The sequence below is a fragment of the Sebastes fasciatus genome, chromosome 2, assembly GCF_043250625.1.
Source record: "Sebastes fasciatus isolate fSebFas1 chromosome 2, fSebFas1.pri, whole genome shotgun sequence".
Taxonomy (NCBI): domain Eukaryota; kingdom Metazoa; phylum Chordata; class Actinopteri; order Perciformes; family Sebastidae; genus Sebastes; species Sebastes fasciatus.
The window spans coordinates 2,685,737-2,704,267 of NC_133796.1; the positions used below are offsets into that span (position 1 = coordinate 2,685,737).

Consider the following 18,531-nt stretch of genomic DNA (forward strand, 5'->3'; position numbering starts at 1 on the left):
ATCTCTCTGGCATCCCCCCCCTTTGCTCCCACTTGACATGTCATTTGTTAGAATGCAACACACAGGCACATGTGAGCCCACACACACACACACACACACACACACACACACACACACACACACACATACTGTATTATACACACAAACATGCACACAGTGACAGCTGTCAGTCAGCCCCGGGGCGTCATGGCAACAGCTTCTCGGCTAGATGTGGTGAGAAATGCGGTGTGTCCAGTGTGAGGACAGACCGGTGCTGTCTAAACACGGTTGGCTCGACGCTCCAACATGACGGATCTGGAGATGACTGACGACTGGCAGTCATTTCTCTTTTAACAACGAAAAATCTGTTGATGATGCTCAACGCTGAAAATAATAGTCACATATTTATGACTCCTCACAAGGCACCTAGAGGTTAGAGGTGGATATATGACTCACAAATACTGTTCATATCTTAGTGCCAGGGGCCATTACACAGGAAGTATCCCCATCACTTCTACTCCTCTGTGTCCACAACTCTAATCAAGACATCGCTTATTGTGCCGTCGGTCTGAAGCAGCTCTGGAGAGATTCAAGGGTAACATCACACAACTAAATAGGATTACACCACAGAGAAGATTTCCCCCGTGAGTTTTATGCGAGTATAAAAATCCCCTCGATTGATTTGATTCCATCATAAAGCAATATACACATAACATACTAACAGAACACAGATTTAATAGAGTAGGGACAAAATAAGATGACATAAAATCAGATAGAAATGAATAAAACACAAACAGGATGAAAGCATTCATGTTAACTAGTGGTTAAGTGTTCAAACATCCCTCTGAATTAATGTGTGTAACATTAACACATTAGCAAAGTCAGTGAACATGTGCATCACGCAGGCAGAGGGCGATCAGGGATAAATGTGTTATAATCAACTGTGAAACTTCATTTGCTTCGATATTATATATAGAGATATCTGGCCCTGTTCACAGCTGGTATTAACATGCATCCTCAGTGATAGTGTACAGCTCCAAGTACAGGTGTGAACGCACTCAAGACGCATTGAGATCGGATCTTTCAGACCACATTCAGAGGTGTCCTGGGCCACATTAAGGACCGCCTACTCAACTGAGGTCCTGCTGGGATCCGCGGGGTCTCTGAGCTCCTCGTGTGAATAGACAGACAGACCGAAAACATCCGGAAAATGTCCAAAAAAAAGACTGAAAAATGTGTGGAAAAGGGCTGACAGATGTCCGAAAAAAATGTAAGAAAGAAATTTAAGAAAAATGTCAGAAAAATATCTGTAAAAACGTCCAAAGAAAGGCTGATATAAAGGCCAAAAATTCAAAAAATATGTCCAAAAAAAGGTCAGAAAAATTCCAAAAACTGTCTGAAAAATGTTATAAAATTGTCTAAAAATATGACCGCAAAATATCCGAAAAGAAAGTTAGAAAAATGTCCGTAAAAATTAGAAAAATGTCTGAAATAAAATCCCCAAAAATTTCTGAAAAATTTCTGAAAAAAAAGCAGACGTGAGCACTTGTCTGCTTCACAGCATGGAAACGGCTTCTGTGCTTTACTGTGTGTTATTGTCCGCTGGTACAATAACCTTTTAGCCTTTTCGCGTGTCATTTGTACGCCAGACAAACGTCCACAGTTAGGTTCAGGCAAGAAAACTACTTAGTTAGGGTAAGGGAAAACATCATGGTTGGGCTTAAAATAAGTACGTAAACTAAGTCAAACATGTACAGAAACAACGTTACACTATGGAAAACATGTCACAAATGTCAATAAAAAACGTGACAAATGTCAACATTACACACCCCCCAAAAAAACACCAGTCAACAACGGTCTCCTGGTTAAAGGTCCTGTGTTTGTTGGACCCATCTACCTCCCCACCCTACCCACTGTAAGTGGTCTTTCGTGCTTTTTATTCTACGTCACTAACTCTTATTGTAGCATTTATACGCAGATGCGTTTACATTGCAGTCAGTACAGGATACATGGCGTATAAAAGACACGCGGAAATCATGGAAGGCGTACTTATTGCACGCTAAACGCCTTGTGCATTATGGTGGTATTTATACGCCTTTTTGTGCCAACAGGCTGGATAAACCCACCGTACACCACCTGCTCAGCACCAACCAGCAAACAGACACAGAGACTAGCTGGTGAACGTTGTTGAGCATTTAGCAGCTAAAGAGACAGATATTTCCCTGAAGAGTCGGTTCAGGACAAAACCGAGTTGAACTGAGAGTGAATGTTGGGCTCACTTTTGTCAGGTAGCCTGAAACACAACACTTTGATATTAATAAACTACTCTATCTACCTTTATACCTGGCTGAGATCCAGCCCAACCGGCTCTGGTTGCGATACATTTTACGTGCATTTACTGTACACGTGAGCCAGATGAGGTATCCAGATCCAGATTACATGTGAATAGCAGGTGTAAATGGGGTCATTGATCTCGCTTCTTTGTTCCTCTACGACATGATCACAGGTTCTCTGAGCACATTACAATGTGAAAAATGTAAATGTGGATCGAACTGAATTGTGTCTGCACTGTAATGTTGCTGCTCTCTCTCTCTCTCTCTCCCTCTCTCTCTCTTCCTCCTCCCTCTCTCTCTCTCGCTCTCTCTCCCTCTCTCTCTCTTCCTCCTCCCCCTCTCTCTCTCTCTCTCTCTCCCTCTCTCTCTCTTCCTCCTCCCTCTCTCTCTCCCTCTCTCTCTCTCTCTCTTCCTCCTCCCTCTCTCTCTCTTCCTCTCTCTTTCCTTCTCTCTCCTTGTCTCGGGTGATCATCCAATAATAGCACAAATTATGCACAGCTGGTATTAATCAACACTGTCTAATTAGCACCTCAAAGCCACCTGGGTAATTGCCAAAAAAGAAAAAAAAGCATGAGGGAAAACATGGCTGACTGTTCCTCCATCTCAGCCGGTACACGCTGATCTTCAGTTTCATCTCAATCTGAAGTGGCTTCGTGGGAAATGTTTCTTCTCCCACATCATTGTACCAACAGTCCCACAGCAGCGATGGACGATGAGACTGGTTTGTGAGCATGAAAAGAAGCTTTTATGAGAGGAAGTTGCAGCAGGGTGTGACAATTCTTAGCTAAATTTACATTTTCATGATAAAACAGCCATAAAAGATCTTTTTTCTGAAGTGCTATAAAGGTGTGATGCAGTTTGATGATGTGCAGGTGTTGAAGAGTAAAATGTCTCACCTCAGTTTTTAGTGCTCAGTGCCCTCAAAGCATCATCACATCAGTGTGAAAGCAGCAAGAAATGTTGTCTTACTGTTGCAGATAAAATGACTTGAACGTCATGTTTGTTTGTTAAAGATCATTCCACCGATTCAACACATGAAGATCAGTTTACTGGTCACGTTGTGTGTGTGAAGACAGTCGTATAACGTCCTCTGTGGTTCTGGAGCAGGCGGCAACCTGAATTGTGAAAAGTGAAGTGCCTTAAACCTGCATTCTTTCTAATAGCCAGCAGGGGGCGACTCCTCTGGTTGCTAAAAGAAGTCTGACTGTATAGAAGTCTATGAGAAAATGAGCCTACTACTCTCTTGATTTATTACCTCAGTAAACATTGTAAACATGAGTTTATGGTCTCAATCGCTAGTTTCAAGTCTTCTTCAATACAGCATGATGTTCATTTAGTAAATTTTGGTCCCATTTAGAGTCAGATAGACCATAAAGCAGGGGATGCTTTAGGGCAGGGCTACCTTGTGATTGACAGGTCGCTACCACGGCGTTGTCCGGTCTGGGAGTTGTCCGTATCTGCATCGTAGTTCATGAACATCAATTATAAACTTTTTGGTTGCCTAAGAAGCTCCAACCTCTCGCGTCACTTCTGGTTGCAAGAAACCAAGATGGCGTTTAGCCAAAATGCCAAACTCAAGGCTTCAAAACTGTAGTTCACAGGTGACCACGTCCACTTCCTATATTCAGTCTGTGGTGCAACTTTTATAACGAATAGCTGAGGCTCCAAACTTTGTTTGAAATATGTGGGTTTTTACCAGGCAGGGGAGTTGCATTATGGGAAATGTAGGATCTAGCGTTTTAAAGCTTTACCAGGAACAAAAAGTCAGAATATGTCGGCCTCTGCTGCTTCAATTTAGACAATTCTGTTGTTAATCTCTCTATTTAGTCTGCTAACTATATAATACTGAATCATTGTGTCCCTGTAAATATTATTTTACAATATCTATGATATAAAACAACAAGTTTCTGTGATGAGTCGGTTTTTGAGTTTATTTCACATCTGTCCCACATCTGCCCGTCTATGTTAATGTCACTATGTTATGTCTTTGTCAGCGTGAAGCAGCAGATGTGTGAGGGTTATGTAACGCCCACAGCTGCAAAAAAAATAGCTTTGGTTTGTCTTTATTGGGGTTACATTGTTAATTGCTTCCTGGAAATAGATGTCTCAATAAGACCCCTTGGTTATCTCAGCGCACCACAAAATTGTCTTTACAAAATGAAATCAATGAAAACAACGAAATCAATGAAACACAAGATGTCAGCCATCAAACAGAGCAGTCGGAGCTCTTTACATTGAATACTACAGTGTTGTACTCTCAGTGGTATATAGAGTATTTCTAGCTGCTCAGAGTGCACAGTTGCAGTTTTGTCCGTGTCTTTCCCTGGGTAAAATGTGAGCAGTTCTCACTAGGTATTGAATGGGGTTAGCTCTCCGAAGGCCTGTGAAGGTTTGAGGAGGAGCGCAGTCTACAGGACAAGGTGACCCACTTCTTCCTCTCTCAATCCCTCGCTCCTGCACTCCATTTACTTCTTTCTCTTTAATCTCCTGGTTGTTCCTGCATGCGCTGTGGTTTTTATCTCTCTTGACTCTTCTTGACTCTTTCTGTCTCTCCGCATTACTCAAAAGTGTGTGCAAGATGCCAAAAAGAAGAACGTGGTTAAAACCTTTTTAGAACTTTATATTATCTTTTAATGTATATCAAAGACGGATTTTCACTTCCCAGCCTGATCTCAAAGGCTGTCTTCGTGGCTTGACCTCATAAGAAAGGTCATTTTCATGTGTGTGCAGCCATTTAGCTTTATGTTTTCTGAGTCAATTAATAATTCACACCCATATTTATTTATGTACACTAAAAGTTCAACAGGTTTTTCATGTACTTATATTTTTGATTAAAATAAAAACTGCAGACTTCTGCTCCTTGAAGGCATTTGTTTTCCTCGATGTCTCGTTCCATCTGTTGTGGGAAGTGTTGTTACGGACGTTGACCACTAAGTGGCGCAATATTATCATGTCAGGTGCATCATCCGGCACCACTCTCTCCTCTCTGTGGTCACATCTCAGCTCCGTGGATGGACGAAGGAGTGTTGGGGGATCCTTTTTTGTTTTGATTGCAGCTTTTTTATAACCCAATATTTCACAGAAACAGAGAAATGCATCAGTCGATTCCTATTTAACAACCAGCACAGAATCAAAATCGTCTCTGGAGGACGTGACCGTTCATATTTCTTCTCAAACGCTGCCAAGTTGCAGGTATACGTAGCTCCCTGTGTGGTCTTTAGAGTGCCTTGTCTCTTACCCAGAATCCACTGCAGCTCTGTGGGTCAGAGCCTGCCCACATTCTGCCCCACTTACTCCTGCAAGACACGTGTCTGCCGGCCTCTGAATATCTCCTCTGCATAATTGGTTTGTGTGTGTGTGTGTCTGTATCCATATGCATGAATACTGTGTGTCAGAGGCTCTAGTGTGTGTGTGTGTGTGTGTGTGTGTGTGTGTGTGTGTGTGTGTGTGTGTGTGTGCTGACAGCCCCTGTTGAGGAAGTTCATAATGTTCCTTTCTTCTTCGTCTTGTTGTTTTTCAGACTGTCAGAGGTTTGAACTTCGACCTTTTGAGCCGACAGTTTGAAATGTTAATCTCACGTATACTGTGTTCTTGTGTTCTACAGATTCTTTGCAGCAATATTTGAGTTAATTGTTAAGATGTAATTTTTTTGTGAGTACACCGTGATATCAAACGGAGATTTCAAGGTGACCCGTGCATAATTTAATCCACGAGTTTTTTGCATAAAATTTTTTTCTTTGCCACTTTAAATCCTTTCTCATATGTTAATCTACCGGTGAACTAAATGCCAACCCGTCACTACTGTCATCTTCATATAACAATCCCACCCGTTTCCTATACCCCATTTTACACAGTTGAACATAAAGGGCCCTTATTTTCTGTGTTACATAAATGTGTCCATATCCACTCTTGAATGTTTTTTTTGTTGTTTTTGTTACTGTTGTTGCCTATTTGCCCCTACTTTTTTATTTAGTTTTGTATTATTATCATAATAATATATAATATCATATATTATTATTATTATTATTTTTATTTTTATTAATAATATTAATATTTTTAAGTATATATTTTTTAAATTATTATTATTATCATTATTTTAAAGTTATTTTCATTTTATTATTGTTAATATTATTATTATTATTATTATTATTATTATTATTATTATTATTATTATTATTTTAAGTAATATGGTTTGATTAAGATTATGATTGTTATTAGTATTATCACTTTTCTTTTCCTTCATTGGCTCTTAATTTGAAAAAGAATAAAAACTAAGTAAATCTAATCCTCCGAAGAGGGGGGGTTGTGGCTATTTATAAATAAATAAATAGATAAGTAAATAAATAAATAAATAAGTAAATAAATAAATGAATACATAATTGTTGCAGTTGTTTACGACTAATGCAGCAGCACTTCAAACTAGAACTTCATGACTTCACCAAATTATACCTGTTTCCTGCAGGACTACTGATTTAGGCGTATCTGTTGTTTTACCCACTAAATGTAAATTAAATTAGTTAGAAACTTTAGAAACTTTATTGTCCACAATGTGGAAAAATGTCTTTGCCTTCACCACAATTAACATGAGTTACAAATAAGACAATAGTAAGACACATTAAATCTTTGTAGTTCAATCATATGCAATCAAATACAGTTCCATTGGCCTATTGCAAATGTACAATGTGCAAATTCCGCAAATATGAGAGAAATGTGAAAGTTCAGTGCAGCGAAGTAGTTCAAATTGTGGGTACAGTGGACGGGACGGGTGCCTTGTTATGTGAAGAGCTTTCTTTTTGGTATTCAGTACTCGCCTGCTGCTTAGTAGCATCTGTGTTTTCCTCTATTACTATGATTTTACTGGCCGTGTTAACCAGTCTGGACAGTTTCCCTTTTTCTAATAGTGCTTTAATCCTGACCAGCGGTGTTTTCTTCTTTCCACCTCTCCGTCAGTCCCAGCAGTCACAGCGAGGCGGTAGGCACCAGGAGGAAGCTGTACAGCGCAGTTCCCGGGAGACATTTTGTGGTGTTCCGTCCTTACATCGCCCAGGCCGAGGGAGAGATCAACCTCTACAAGAGCGACAGGGTCAAAGGTGAGTCGGGCTTTGTTGTTGTTATTGTTGTTGTTTGCTTGTTTTTTCATCCATAGCAGAGACTCTAACTTAACTGAGCAGATCATAATGATTGTTTTTATTGTGACGTATATGTCACATTTTAAGGTTAAAGGCCCGATGTGACAGACATGTCACAACGGTATTTATCTGAATTGTTTTGTATCAATTTGTTCAAGAAATGTGTTCACAACAGGTTAAATGTAATAAAGTAATAAAGAATTAGAATTCTTAAATGGCTTGAATCTTACCTTAGCAACAGAAAACAAGCTTTTTAATTTAGCTAGTTCTGTCACATATGTTAACCTGGCACACCATGACCTGTCACATGACCCACCAGGATGCTCAGTATGTGTCACTCAGGGACTTCATGAGTTAAAGTCAAGGATGAAGCTGCGTAAGGAACTTTCCAAAGCATTTAAAGGACCTGTGTCACCGTGGGTCCTTATGGGTTAAAATGAAGCAGATCTTTATCTACATAAAGCCGAGTTTATGCTCACCGTAATGTCTCCGGTGCGCGAGCTAAAAAATTACATCATGCATCAAAGTGCAAAGGCTCTGCGAGTTGTCACAGCTTTTCAGACGTGACGGACACTATAAGATAAACACAAATAGCTTAAATTAAAGGGACTGTATGTAAGTTTTTACACGTATAAACGTGTGTGAACAGGTTGTAACTTCTATCAGCCAGTAGAGTAATGTAATAGTAGTTTAATGTGAAGAATGCGGGACATTTTAATTTTTTTTCTGTAAAATTCAACGGATGTGATGCCATGCACGCTCGCGAGTGCCTTTAATTTCAGCTTGGATTACAGAGCTAACAGTGTGCAACTATAGCAAACGTCCACTTACACCAACAAATGACCAGCCTCCACCACAACTCAGACTCCAACACAAACTCCACGGATATACGTGTAAAAACTTACATACAGTCCCTTTAATAAGTGAAATAATGAATTAGAAAGACGGACAATTTGTTTTAAATGCTTTAAAAACAGGAGATCTTTTGAGTAAATATTTCCAGGATATAAAATCTTTCAACTTTTTTTTTCATTATAAAACATTTCATACTGGACTCTTTTCTTTACAGAGATTGTATAAAGGTGATAAAGTATGTTCATGAATATCAGATATGAGTTTACGGTACGTTGAGGGGTTTGGTTTATGGCATTTTGCAGGTGAATTTTTTTTAAAATTAGTATTTATTTTTTTTATACTTTTTTTTCCCCTTTTTTTCGAGATTGTTTTCGTAAATGCAATTTACAGTTCGTAATTACAATAGTTTATAAATGTATTTTTAAGTAGTTGAGCTTAGAAACAAACACAATAAGTACACTAGAGAAAACAACATCAGCATTCCAAATTGAAATAAAATTTTAAAAAAAATAATAAAAAAAATAAAAATAAAATAAAAAATAATAATAATAATAAATTAAATAAACAAATAAGTTAATAACTTTGTGCTTATTCACAGAATATTTTGTTCGTACGCCCTCTGGCTTTTCGGAGAATACTGCAACGGACAACACGTTGAGGATAAACGCCTTTGTGCGTGCTCGTATAGCTCGCCTGCCACGGCGCCTTGCTCGAGTATAAACGAGGCTTAAAACTGAGCCGAAAGGAGAAAAATCAATATTTCAGAATGCCCTTATAAAGACCAAAGGACCATTTTCCAAACATCTTATCACAAACGTCTTCACACAAACTGATTTTGGAAGAACATTTTAATAAGACTGTGAGCTCGTCAACATTCGATGCTCCTGCAGTTCACACTGTTAACGGATGACATTTAATCACAACCTCTAACAGATGTGGGAGTTTAAAATGCATCCAAATGTATCAGCTCCACGATGAATAATGTCTTGTATTGCAATATTTCAAACACCGAGCAGCTACTCATGTTTATTACATCCTTTATAACGTCCTTTACTGCTCTGGGGATAGTTGGCATCAATTTTCATATATGGTAGGAGACTTTGTATAAGCAGAAACCTTTGCCTCAGTGTTACTTTCTATTCAATTTAAATGAAATGATCTCTGGGGACGCCGTGTTCTGTTCCTTCATTCTGTGCTCTGAATTCATCTCTTCGTACCACTTTCCCGACCACTTTGCTCCGCTCTCTCTCTCTCTCTCCCCTCGGTCCAGTTCTGAGCATCGGAGAGGGGGGTTTCTGGGAGGGCAGCGCCCGCGGCCAGGTGGGCTGGTTTCCAGCCGACTGCGTGGAGGAGATCCCGGCCAAGGCCACCGAGGAGAGGAGCTGTAAGTCTAATCACACGGGGCCGCATGGTTGGAGGTGGGACATTGACTTATGTAGGACACGCACTGTTTGCCATCACCCAGTTTTTTGGCGAGAAAGAGAGAGAGAGGGGGAAACAAAGAACAGAAGCTCAGGCTAAACGCTGAAGGCTCCTGAGGCAGCGTGATGGCACGTGGCCTCTTTTTTTCTCCAGTTCATGAGCTGCATGTGTCTCTGCTCCTCTGTCTGCTTGTCTCCCGGTCTCTCTCCGTCTCCCCGGGCTGCGGTGCACAGAGATAAGCACTACATTGCCCTGCTAACTCAGCTGTGCTCTGATGTCCTCTGGGTGCGAGCTAATGAACATATCACGCCACGCTCCGTCCCCCCATACACATCACATTCCTCCCTGTCCTTGCGATCCCTCTCGCTCGTCTTTGTGTGCTGCTCGTAGTGAGCGCTGTCTGGAGCAGGTTTTTAGAAAAGACCCGTCTTCCTTCTGTCTGTCCTGCTCTCTTCCTTGTTCCATAATGGTTTTCATCCCGTGGTATTCTATTCTCTGACAGTGTTTAATTATTGACATTATCACAAAGCACAGTGTTGCTGGAGTCAACTCCCCCACACCCACCAGCTCTCCTAGTCTTCCCTGCTCTTAGGAGTATGTCAGCAACGATAGAGGCAGATGGGGGGGGGGGAGGCAACTTGTTCTTCTCTCTCTCTCTCCTCTCGCTGTTTGCCTTCTTCTGGGTGGCTTATTTTAAAGCCTAACCCAAGGCCATTGGCACGGGGAGCTCCTCTCACACTGTGCCACATCCAAATTGCCCCCAGGTCTGCCTGCAAGAGAAAGCCTGTCAGGAAATGGGAGCACAGTATGTCGGCTCGCAGAGATCTACTCAAAGGCCTCGGCCAAGACCACGGGCCGCCACGCGTGTGTGCGTGTGTGTGTGTGTGTGTGTGCTGCAATTAGACGGGCAGTGAACGGCCTGCATGGAGCTGAACAGTTGAGGCTGATTGTGGAAATAACAGGCAACTGAGGAATGATTTCCATATGACAGGTAGAGGCTAGTTAGTCTGAGTCAAAGTGAAGCTTTAAGGGCTGTCCATCCATTCAAATATTTAATCACAATTAATCACACATTGTTTTATCTGTTCAAAATGAACCTTAAAGGGAGACTTGTCAAGTATTTAATACTCTTATTAACATGAGAGTGGACAAATATGCTGCTTTATGCAAATATATTTATTATTGTAAATCAATTAACAACACAAATCAATAACAGATATTGTCCAGAAACCCTCACAGGTACTGCATTTAGCATAAAACAATATGCTCAAATCATAACATGGCAAACTGCAGCCCAACAGGCAACAACAGCTGTCAGTGTGTCAGTGAGCTGACTTGACTATGACTTGCCCCAAACTGCATGTGATGATCATAAAGTGGGCATGTCTGTAAAGGGGAGACTCGTGGGTACCCATAGAACAGTGACCAAATAATAAATAAAGTCATAAGTTTATGATAAAAAAAGTTGTAATATTATGAGAATAAAGTGATAATATTATAAAGTAGTAATTGTACGTGTTATTTTAGAGGGGAAATAGTGTGAAAATGAGGAACGTGGAGCATCTTGTGAAGTTCTACTTTAGTTTGAGTTTCACAAATAACCAAATACTTTATTCTACATACTATATCTACTTAATCTTTGGGCTCATCAGCAGCACATTATCATCAGGATCAGGACCTGGAAAAGATTGTGAAAGAAACTGAGTTTATTCTGCAGAAAGAAACACACGGACCTGCTGGAGGAAACTGACTCTTTAGAGGAGGAGGACATTACATTTTATCTCATAAAGTTATGACTTTATTCTCGTAATATTACGACTTTCTTTCTCGTAAAGTTATGACTTTATTTTAATTAAATTACGACTTTTTTCTCGTAATATTACGACTTTATTCCCGAAATCTCCGATTTTTTTTTCACTCAGTGTGGCCCTGATACTCCGTCGTACCATACAGCCCGAAATACCTGACATTTATATGCAAGGTTCAGATGATCCTTACAGTAGTTACCTTCTCCCTTTCTCAGATGTGCAGTGTGCTACCTATCAGGGTTTTACACACACACATACACGCACACATTCAGATTGTAACTTAAACACCTTTAGCTTCTAATCCCTCTAATTCAATAGATGTGATGCAGCAGGATTAAGCCCTGCTTAGACATGCTTTGTTAGGGTTCAGGTTTGGACCCTGGAGAGCACTTGAGGAGCTATAGTATGTATGGGAAACACACTCACACACACACACACACACACACACACACACACACACACAGCTCAGTGGTTAAGCAGGTATAGTGGTGTCGGGGGGGGGCTCCAGCCTCCCAGACCAGAAAGCCAGCGCTGCAGATTTAGCTGAAAGCTTTTCTGTGAGTAACTGAGCTGAGAGTGAATCCTCTAACCTCACTGAGAAGGAGGCTGACTACAACAGCAGGTTTCCATCTGAGTACATTTCAAGACGTTATAATGAATTAGAGAAACTGAAAGGAAAAATCAATCATATCTTCCAAACAGCATGTCTCGAAATAACGTGTAAATCACAGTAGAAGAATTTGTCGGCCCCTACTCACAAAGTATGATCAATGCCAGCTGACTAATGGATGCTCATTCTTTAGTTAAAACAAAGACTTACCGGAGCTCCTCTGGAGTCAAAAGTACTCTCCAACACCTGCAAACAGCCGCGTGTAGAATCAGTGGACTCTCACTTTAAACAGACTCAAGGGCAGCATGCTATAAAATCATGAATATCATCAACTTCATGTTTGCTGTCTATCAGTCTGATGTTTTGGGAAAATCTAATTCTCAGTTTTTCCCGCCACGCCACAGCGGTGGGGCTCATCATGTGTTGGTTGGATGCATAATGTGTGTTAGAAAGTGTTTGTTATATCACACCGTGCATGCTGTATTTACTCAGCATCAGAAGGCATCAGCTGGACTCGCTGCGCTGGTCATTATTTTACAAATTGGATGCTGCTGCTGATCTGATGAGGCTGTAAAAGATGAATACAATAATGTGCAGTAATAATTCACATTTTGTTTTGCACACACAGGTTATGTTGGAAGAAATGACAGTAAATTATTACACGGCTTTGTTGAATACTCAATTCTGATTGGTCAATCACGGCGTTCTATGGTCTGTTATTTCTTTATAACAGCTGATGTCGGACTCTGGAGGACCGTTTTTGTGTCAAATTATAGATTTTTTAAGTAAGTAGCTGTGTAATAAGCAGGATAATGTACAACAATGTGCATTGTGCATGCACCCCATCACTGTAAATTCCCCTGCTGTGGGACTAATAATGGATTATCTTAATTTATCTTATCTCACCTCCAGTTACCCATTAACTGCAGATTATACATAACAACATTATATTCCCCCCAGGCATCTGGGGCCCGCTCCGTGATCCAGCTGTGGGGATTTACAATCATCAAATCAGGATTTAAAACATTTAAATTCTGCAGATGTTCACCACGAGTCGAGTAAAATCAGGCTAATCAATAGTTAGCTCGTTAGCAGTAAACACAGAGCGCAGCTGAGGCTGATGGGAATGTCTTCAGCTCTGCAGGTATTTGGTCATAAACCAGACCATTGGACGACATGTTGACCTGTTGGTGGCGCGAGATGAATAGTCAGAGGATCACCACAGCGATTACAGTTCATGCTGAGGGGAACATGAATGTCTGAACAGTGCAGAACCCGTTTAGGCAACAAGACTAGTTGGTTAGGTTTAGGAGAACATTGTGGTTTGGGTTAAAAGCTACGCTAGTTATGTAACTTAAGCACGTTGGCGTTGGTGAAGCACGTCAGTTGCATAACAAAAGGAAGGTAAAATAAGCCAATGTTGACTTGGTTTCACACGGGACACTAACAGCGGCCTCCTGGGTGAGTCCTGTGTTTGTTAGATCCATCCCTCGACCTCCTCCCTACATAGACTGTGTCGCTCTTTATACTACGTCACCTGACTTCCTTAGCAGAAGCCCTGCGTGTTACAATTACAATGCATTACTTTTTGTAGGTAAAAGTACAAACAGTGGATGAGAACAGCATGATTAAAGGCCGGGTTGACGATGTTCTCCAGTCTCCACTATCTGTTCTATTGGTTGAAATGGTCTTTACAACCCGACAGCGATCCATTACTGATGAGCTCTGCAAAAGGACCGGAAAAGAGCCGTCATCTGTAGCTTCTGTAATCCTGTAAAAACGTCTACCGATCACTGCCTCGCGGTCCGCTTGGAAAGAACCAATCAGATGCCTCCCTGCCTCCCTGCTCGTACTCTACCCTTGGCGTGCACCAGCCTGAACTCAAAGCGCGTTGCCACCGCACTTTTCCTGGAGAATGGGAGAGAAAACTCAGCCCTGCAGTAGCACTGCCGCAGTTACTTGTCATGAGGTAGTGTTGTTGAGTTGAGGTCGTCTCTCCACTCTGTGTCTGTGAAGTAGTTATAATGGACTTATGCTAAATTTTGGCGAGAAAAACTGGCATGTCCATTTTCAAAGGGGTCCCTTGACCTCTGACCTCCAGATGTGTGAATGTAAATGGGTTCTATGGGTACCCACGAGTCTCCCTTTTACAGACATGCCCACTTTATGATAATCACATGCAGTTTGGGGCAAGTCATAGTCAAGTCAGCACACTGACACACTGACAGCTGTTGTTGCCTGTTGGGCTGCAGTTTACCATGTTATGATTGGAGCATATTGTTTTATGCTAAATGCAGTACCTGTGAGGGTTGTTGTTTTTTATCATTGTTTTGTGTTGTTAATTGATTTACAATTATAAATATATACATACATTTACATAAAGCAGCATATTTGTCGACTCCCATGTTGATAAGAGGATTAAATACTGGACATATCTCCCTTTAAGGTTCATTTAGAACTGATAAAAAATGTTCTAATCGATTGACAGCTCTGCAATAAAATCAACTGAACACACAGACAAGATATTCCACGGCAGCTTCCAGTACAACAGCAATAATAATCTGAGCAAAACAAAACTCCGTGCAGAGACATCCATCGTTACGATTCCAGTGACAGGTGATGAAGCTGTGCAACATGTCACACTGCAGGTAATGATGTTGTTTCAGAAGGAGGAGGAGGAGGAGGAGGACGGACTGAGTGATGTCCCATCTGACAAATAATGCGTCGCGCAGATTCCTCCATCTCATTTTCGCATCTTCTCCCTCGCGTCGCTAGGTGAGATACGAGTGAAAGAAGCGAGGAGGAAAAAATAAAGACCTGGAAGAGGAACCCAGAGGGGCCCAGATCCCCGACACAATCCACACACACGATTATACACATGCTCGCAGGATAAACAGCTCACAGAACAAAGACACAGATGTAGTGTAACATGCACATTTTCACACAAACATCATGCTTTATGTTCACCTTCAGTTATGCACACACACACACACACACACATGCAGCATCTCTATTGATCTGTGACCATAGAAACCAGCTGGTTGCAGTCAGACAGCAGTTGCTATGCAGTGTGATGTTGTGGATATACTATTCTCTCTCTCTCTCTCTCTCTCCATTTTCTTTCTTCCCCTCCCTCCCTCCTTTTCTGTAAAAAAACAAAGCTCCATTTTTCATCTCTATTGGTCGGTCATCTTCTTCCAGCCACATCCTCCTCCCTCCCTCCTCCGATCTGACACTGTGGACATAGAGTCAGGGGAGGAGGAGGAGGAGGAGGAGGAGGAGGAGGAGGAGGAGGAAGGGAGTGGGGGAGAGAAATAAATGTTCCTGCAAAGATGACAAGATCTAAGCCGGATCAGAGGAGATGGAGTTTCTGTGAAAGTGTGACAGCTGGTGTGAGAGAGAGTATGTGAAGGAGGGATGGAAAGAGAGGAGACGGTGCCGAGTAGGACGGATAGATAGATCTTCACTCCGGAGGTCATGTTTGTGTTTAAACTGTACTTTTTTATTTATATATAAAACCTGATCTTTTCTGCTTTCTTTAGCCGGTGAAAATCTACCGTTTAATAGTGGAATGGTAGATTAAAGGGAGGCAGATAAAGGAGGAGGATCTCATTCACTTTATTGATACCAGCGTTTGACTAAATGTGTCCTGGATACTCAACGTGTTCAGCTTCTGTTTTCACCCTCAACATGTTGCCAATGTTACAAACACCTTTTTGCAGTTGTAGATTAAACGGTCAAGTCTCTTATTCCCCCATTTATTAGCCAATATTGCCACCCTCTGGATCTTTGTTTAAACACTCCTCTCAATCTTTATTGATTGATGTCAGACGGGAGCCGCTGACAGTTTTAGGAGCCCATATTTCTTGTCTTCAATCACTGATTGACTCAAATTATCGGTAAATATTTATATAATTCACTGTAGATTTTAAATATACATAAAACAAATATCACTTCCGTTTTTTTACAATTCAAATTCAACGTGTATCAACATTTCTTTTTTGTTTTTAAAACAAATATTGAAACCAGAAAAATAAAAAAACATAAGAAATTGATAATTATAGAAAATAAATGTGGTAATTACTGTATATTTTATTGCTAATGGACCTATCCTTGTATCAAATATACTTTAAGTACATAAAAATAATAACTTTAATAATGAGTAAATGAAAATATAAAAATATAAGATACATTCAAAGTAATGATTGAAATAATAAAGAAAATGAATAGAAAATAGAAAAAAAACATAAAAGCATGTAAAAAAATATATATATAATAAATCTGAATGTGTCTGTAGCAATCATGCTTTGAAGAAATAATAATAGTAGAAAACAAAACTGCATTTGTTTTTTCAGCACAGTAACTCTGCTCTGGTCGACCAGCAGCTGAACAGCTGTGATGAACTCATTGTGTGTTACCTGCCCTGCAACGGACCGCAGATAGACAAAGTTAGCAGCTAGCTGGTGAAGAAAGTGGACATAAAACAGAGCAGACAAGAGTGAATATTTGACTCCAAGGGCTCTTTTGCTCTGTGTCTGCTGGATGTGTAAATAGGGAGCTGCTTATTAACTCGTTCACAAAGTACAGTACACTCGAACACTGTTATTTACCGTGTATATAATGTTTTTTAAGTAAAATATATCAAACATTGAATGACATCAGATCTAAAATGTTATACCTTCATTTAGCGCAGAGATTTCAAAATCGGCAGATAAAGTTTCTGAGTGGCAGACGGTGAAAAGAGTTCATTTCAGACCCTGTTTGCATGTATATATTGACAGTGTGAGGACAGGTGTAACTTCTCCTTTATTGATAATTCTCCCAAAAAAACACTTAACATGACAAAAGTTCAAATGTCCTGAAGTGTTATTGGGTTGTATCCTTTAGGAGGCGGCTCAGTCTCATGTGTGGTAGCATTTGTAAAGTGCTATTTGTCAACAGTTTCACCGTCCACAGAACGCCTCTCCTCCCTACAGCGGTGATTTGTAAACTGCCGTTATCGGTCACAAATGGGATGTAGGTATTGATCTGACTCTGCTGTGTTTTGGCAGATTCCCGAGCGGACCGCGCTGACAGACGGAAGCTCTTCAGACACTACACCGTGGGCTCCTACGACAGCTTCGATGCCTCCAGGTGAGACCTCACACGCATAGTAAACATTCAACACAACAATCTTTAAAGCTTTTTGATTGGTTCAAAATGTTTCTGTTAAATTTAAAGTCTTTATGTCGACCTGTTTGGTTTTAAATCGTCAGTTGATGGAAACCTCTCCTCTGTTCCTGAGTGTGGAAAAGTGAAAAATAGTAGTAGGAAGAGAGGACTTAGGATGCAATCGTGTCCTTTCAGCTAAGTGAGAACGTCCCGTCTAATGGTACCTGACGTTGAATCTAAAGGTTCTCACCGTCTTCCGCTCTTAAGTTATTCTGCTCGACTCTCCTCTTCTGTCACTTCAATGCATAAGAAACAAGGATGGATGTGTGTGTGAGAGAGAGAGAAAGACAGCGCGTGTATATTCTCCAGCGTGAACAATTAGAAGACTCAATCCCACGTGAGCTGAACGTCCTTCAGCAGGAGCATGAATGAGCTCTGGGTTGTTTGATCACACCAGGTCATCCGTCCGTCATCATCAGGCATGCAGCAGCTGTAGAGCTAAATACATTACTGCAATTTTAAAGTACTTGTACTTGAGTTTTTCCATTTCTTTTGCTTCTTCATAGGTCAAGGTCAATATTGTGCTTTTTACTCCACTGTATTTATCTGACAGCTATAGTTACTAATTACTTTAAAGATTCCGTTTTTACACTCAACATATATGATATTGATGCCTGGTTATAGATTAAACTACCTATATAGGTGTTAAGACACTAAAATGCTTGAAATATATCAATGAATATATTAAGAAATAATCCATTCATGTAATATCTAGGTCTGGCAATCGTTTAAAATATTTAATTGCGATTAATCGCATGATCATCCATATTTAATAGCGATGAATCGGAAATGAATTGCACGATTTTTTGTCTTTTCAAAATGTACCTTAAAGTGAGATTTATCAAGTATTTAATCCTCTTATCAACATGGGAGTGGACAAATATGCTGCTTTATGTAAATGTATATATATATTTATTATTTGAAATCAATGAACAACACAAAACAATGACAGATATTGTCCAGAAACATCATTTTAGAATCATTTTAAGTCCTGGTCAATGTCATCGTCATTCCTTTTTTAATGATTCTTACCCGACAGTCTGTCATCAACTAATGAAACAGGCTTCCACAAGATGGTAATGTACATCTGAAGCCTGGAGTCTGTGAAGTCCTGTAAATCATTTCTTTAGGATCCAACATAGCAAACATGCTCTGATATCTATTCTACCAAAGTGATGGAGGAG

General features: G+C 40.4%; 1 protein-coding gene across 3 annotated transcripts in view; it reads left to right on the plus strand.

Moving 5' to 3' along the window:
• LOC141781527 (SH3 and multiple ankyrin repeat domains protein 2-like) overlaps positions 1-18,531 on the plus strand; it is a 231,139-nt gene that overhangs the window by 143,971 nt on the left and 68,637 nt on the right. For all 3 annotated transcript variants that reach the window (XM_074657353.1, XM_074657358.1, XM_074657364.1), the window contains 3 exons: positions 7,263-7,402; positions 9,567-9,680; positions 17,188-17,269. In XM_074657353.1, coding sequence (XP_074513454.1) covers positions 7,263-7,402; positions 9,567-9,680; positions 17,188-17,269 — 336 coding nt within the window. The remainder of the gene's footprint in view (positions 1-7,262; positions 7,403-9,566; positions 9,681-17,187; positions 17,270-18,531) is intronic.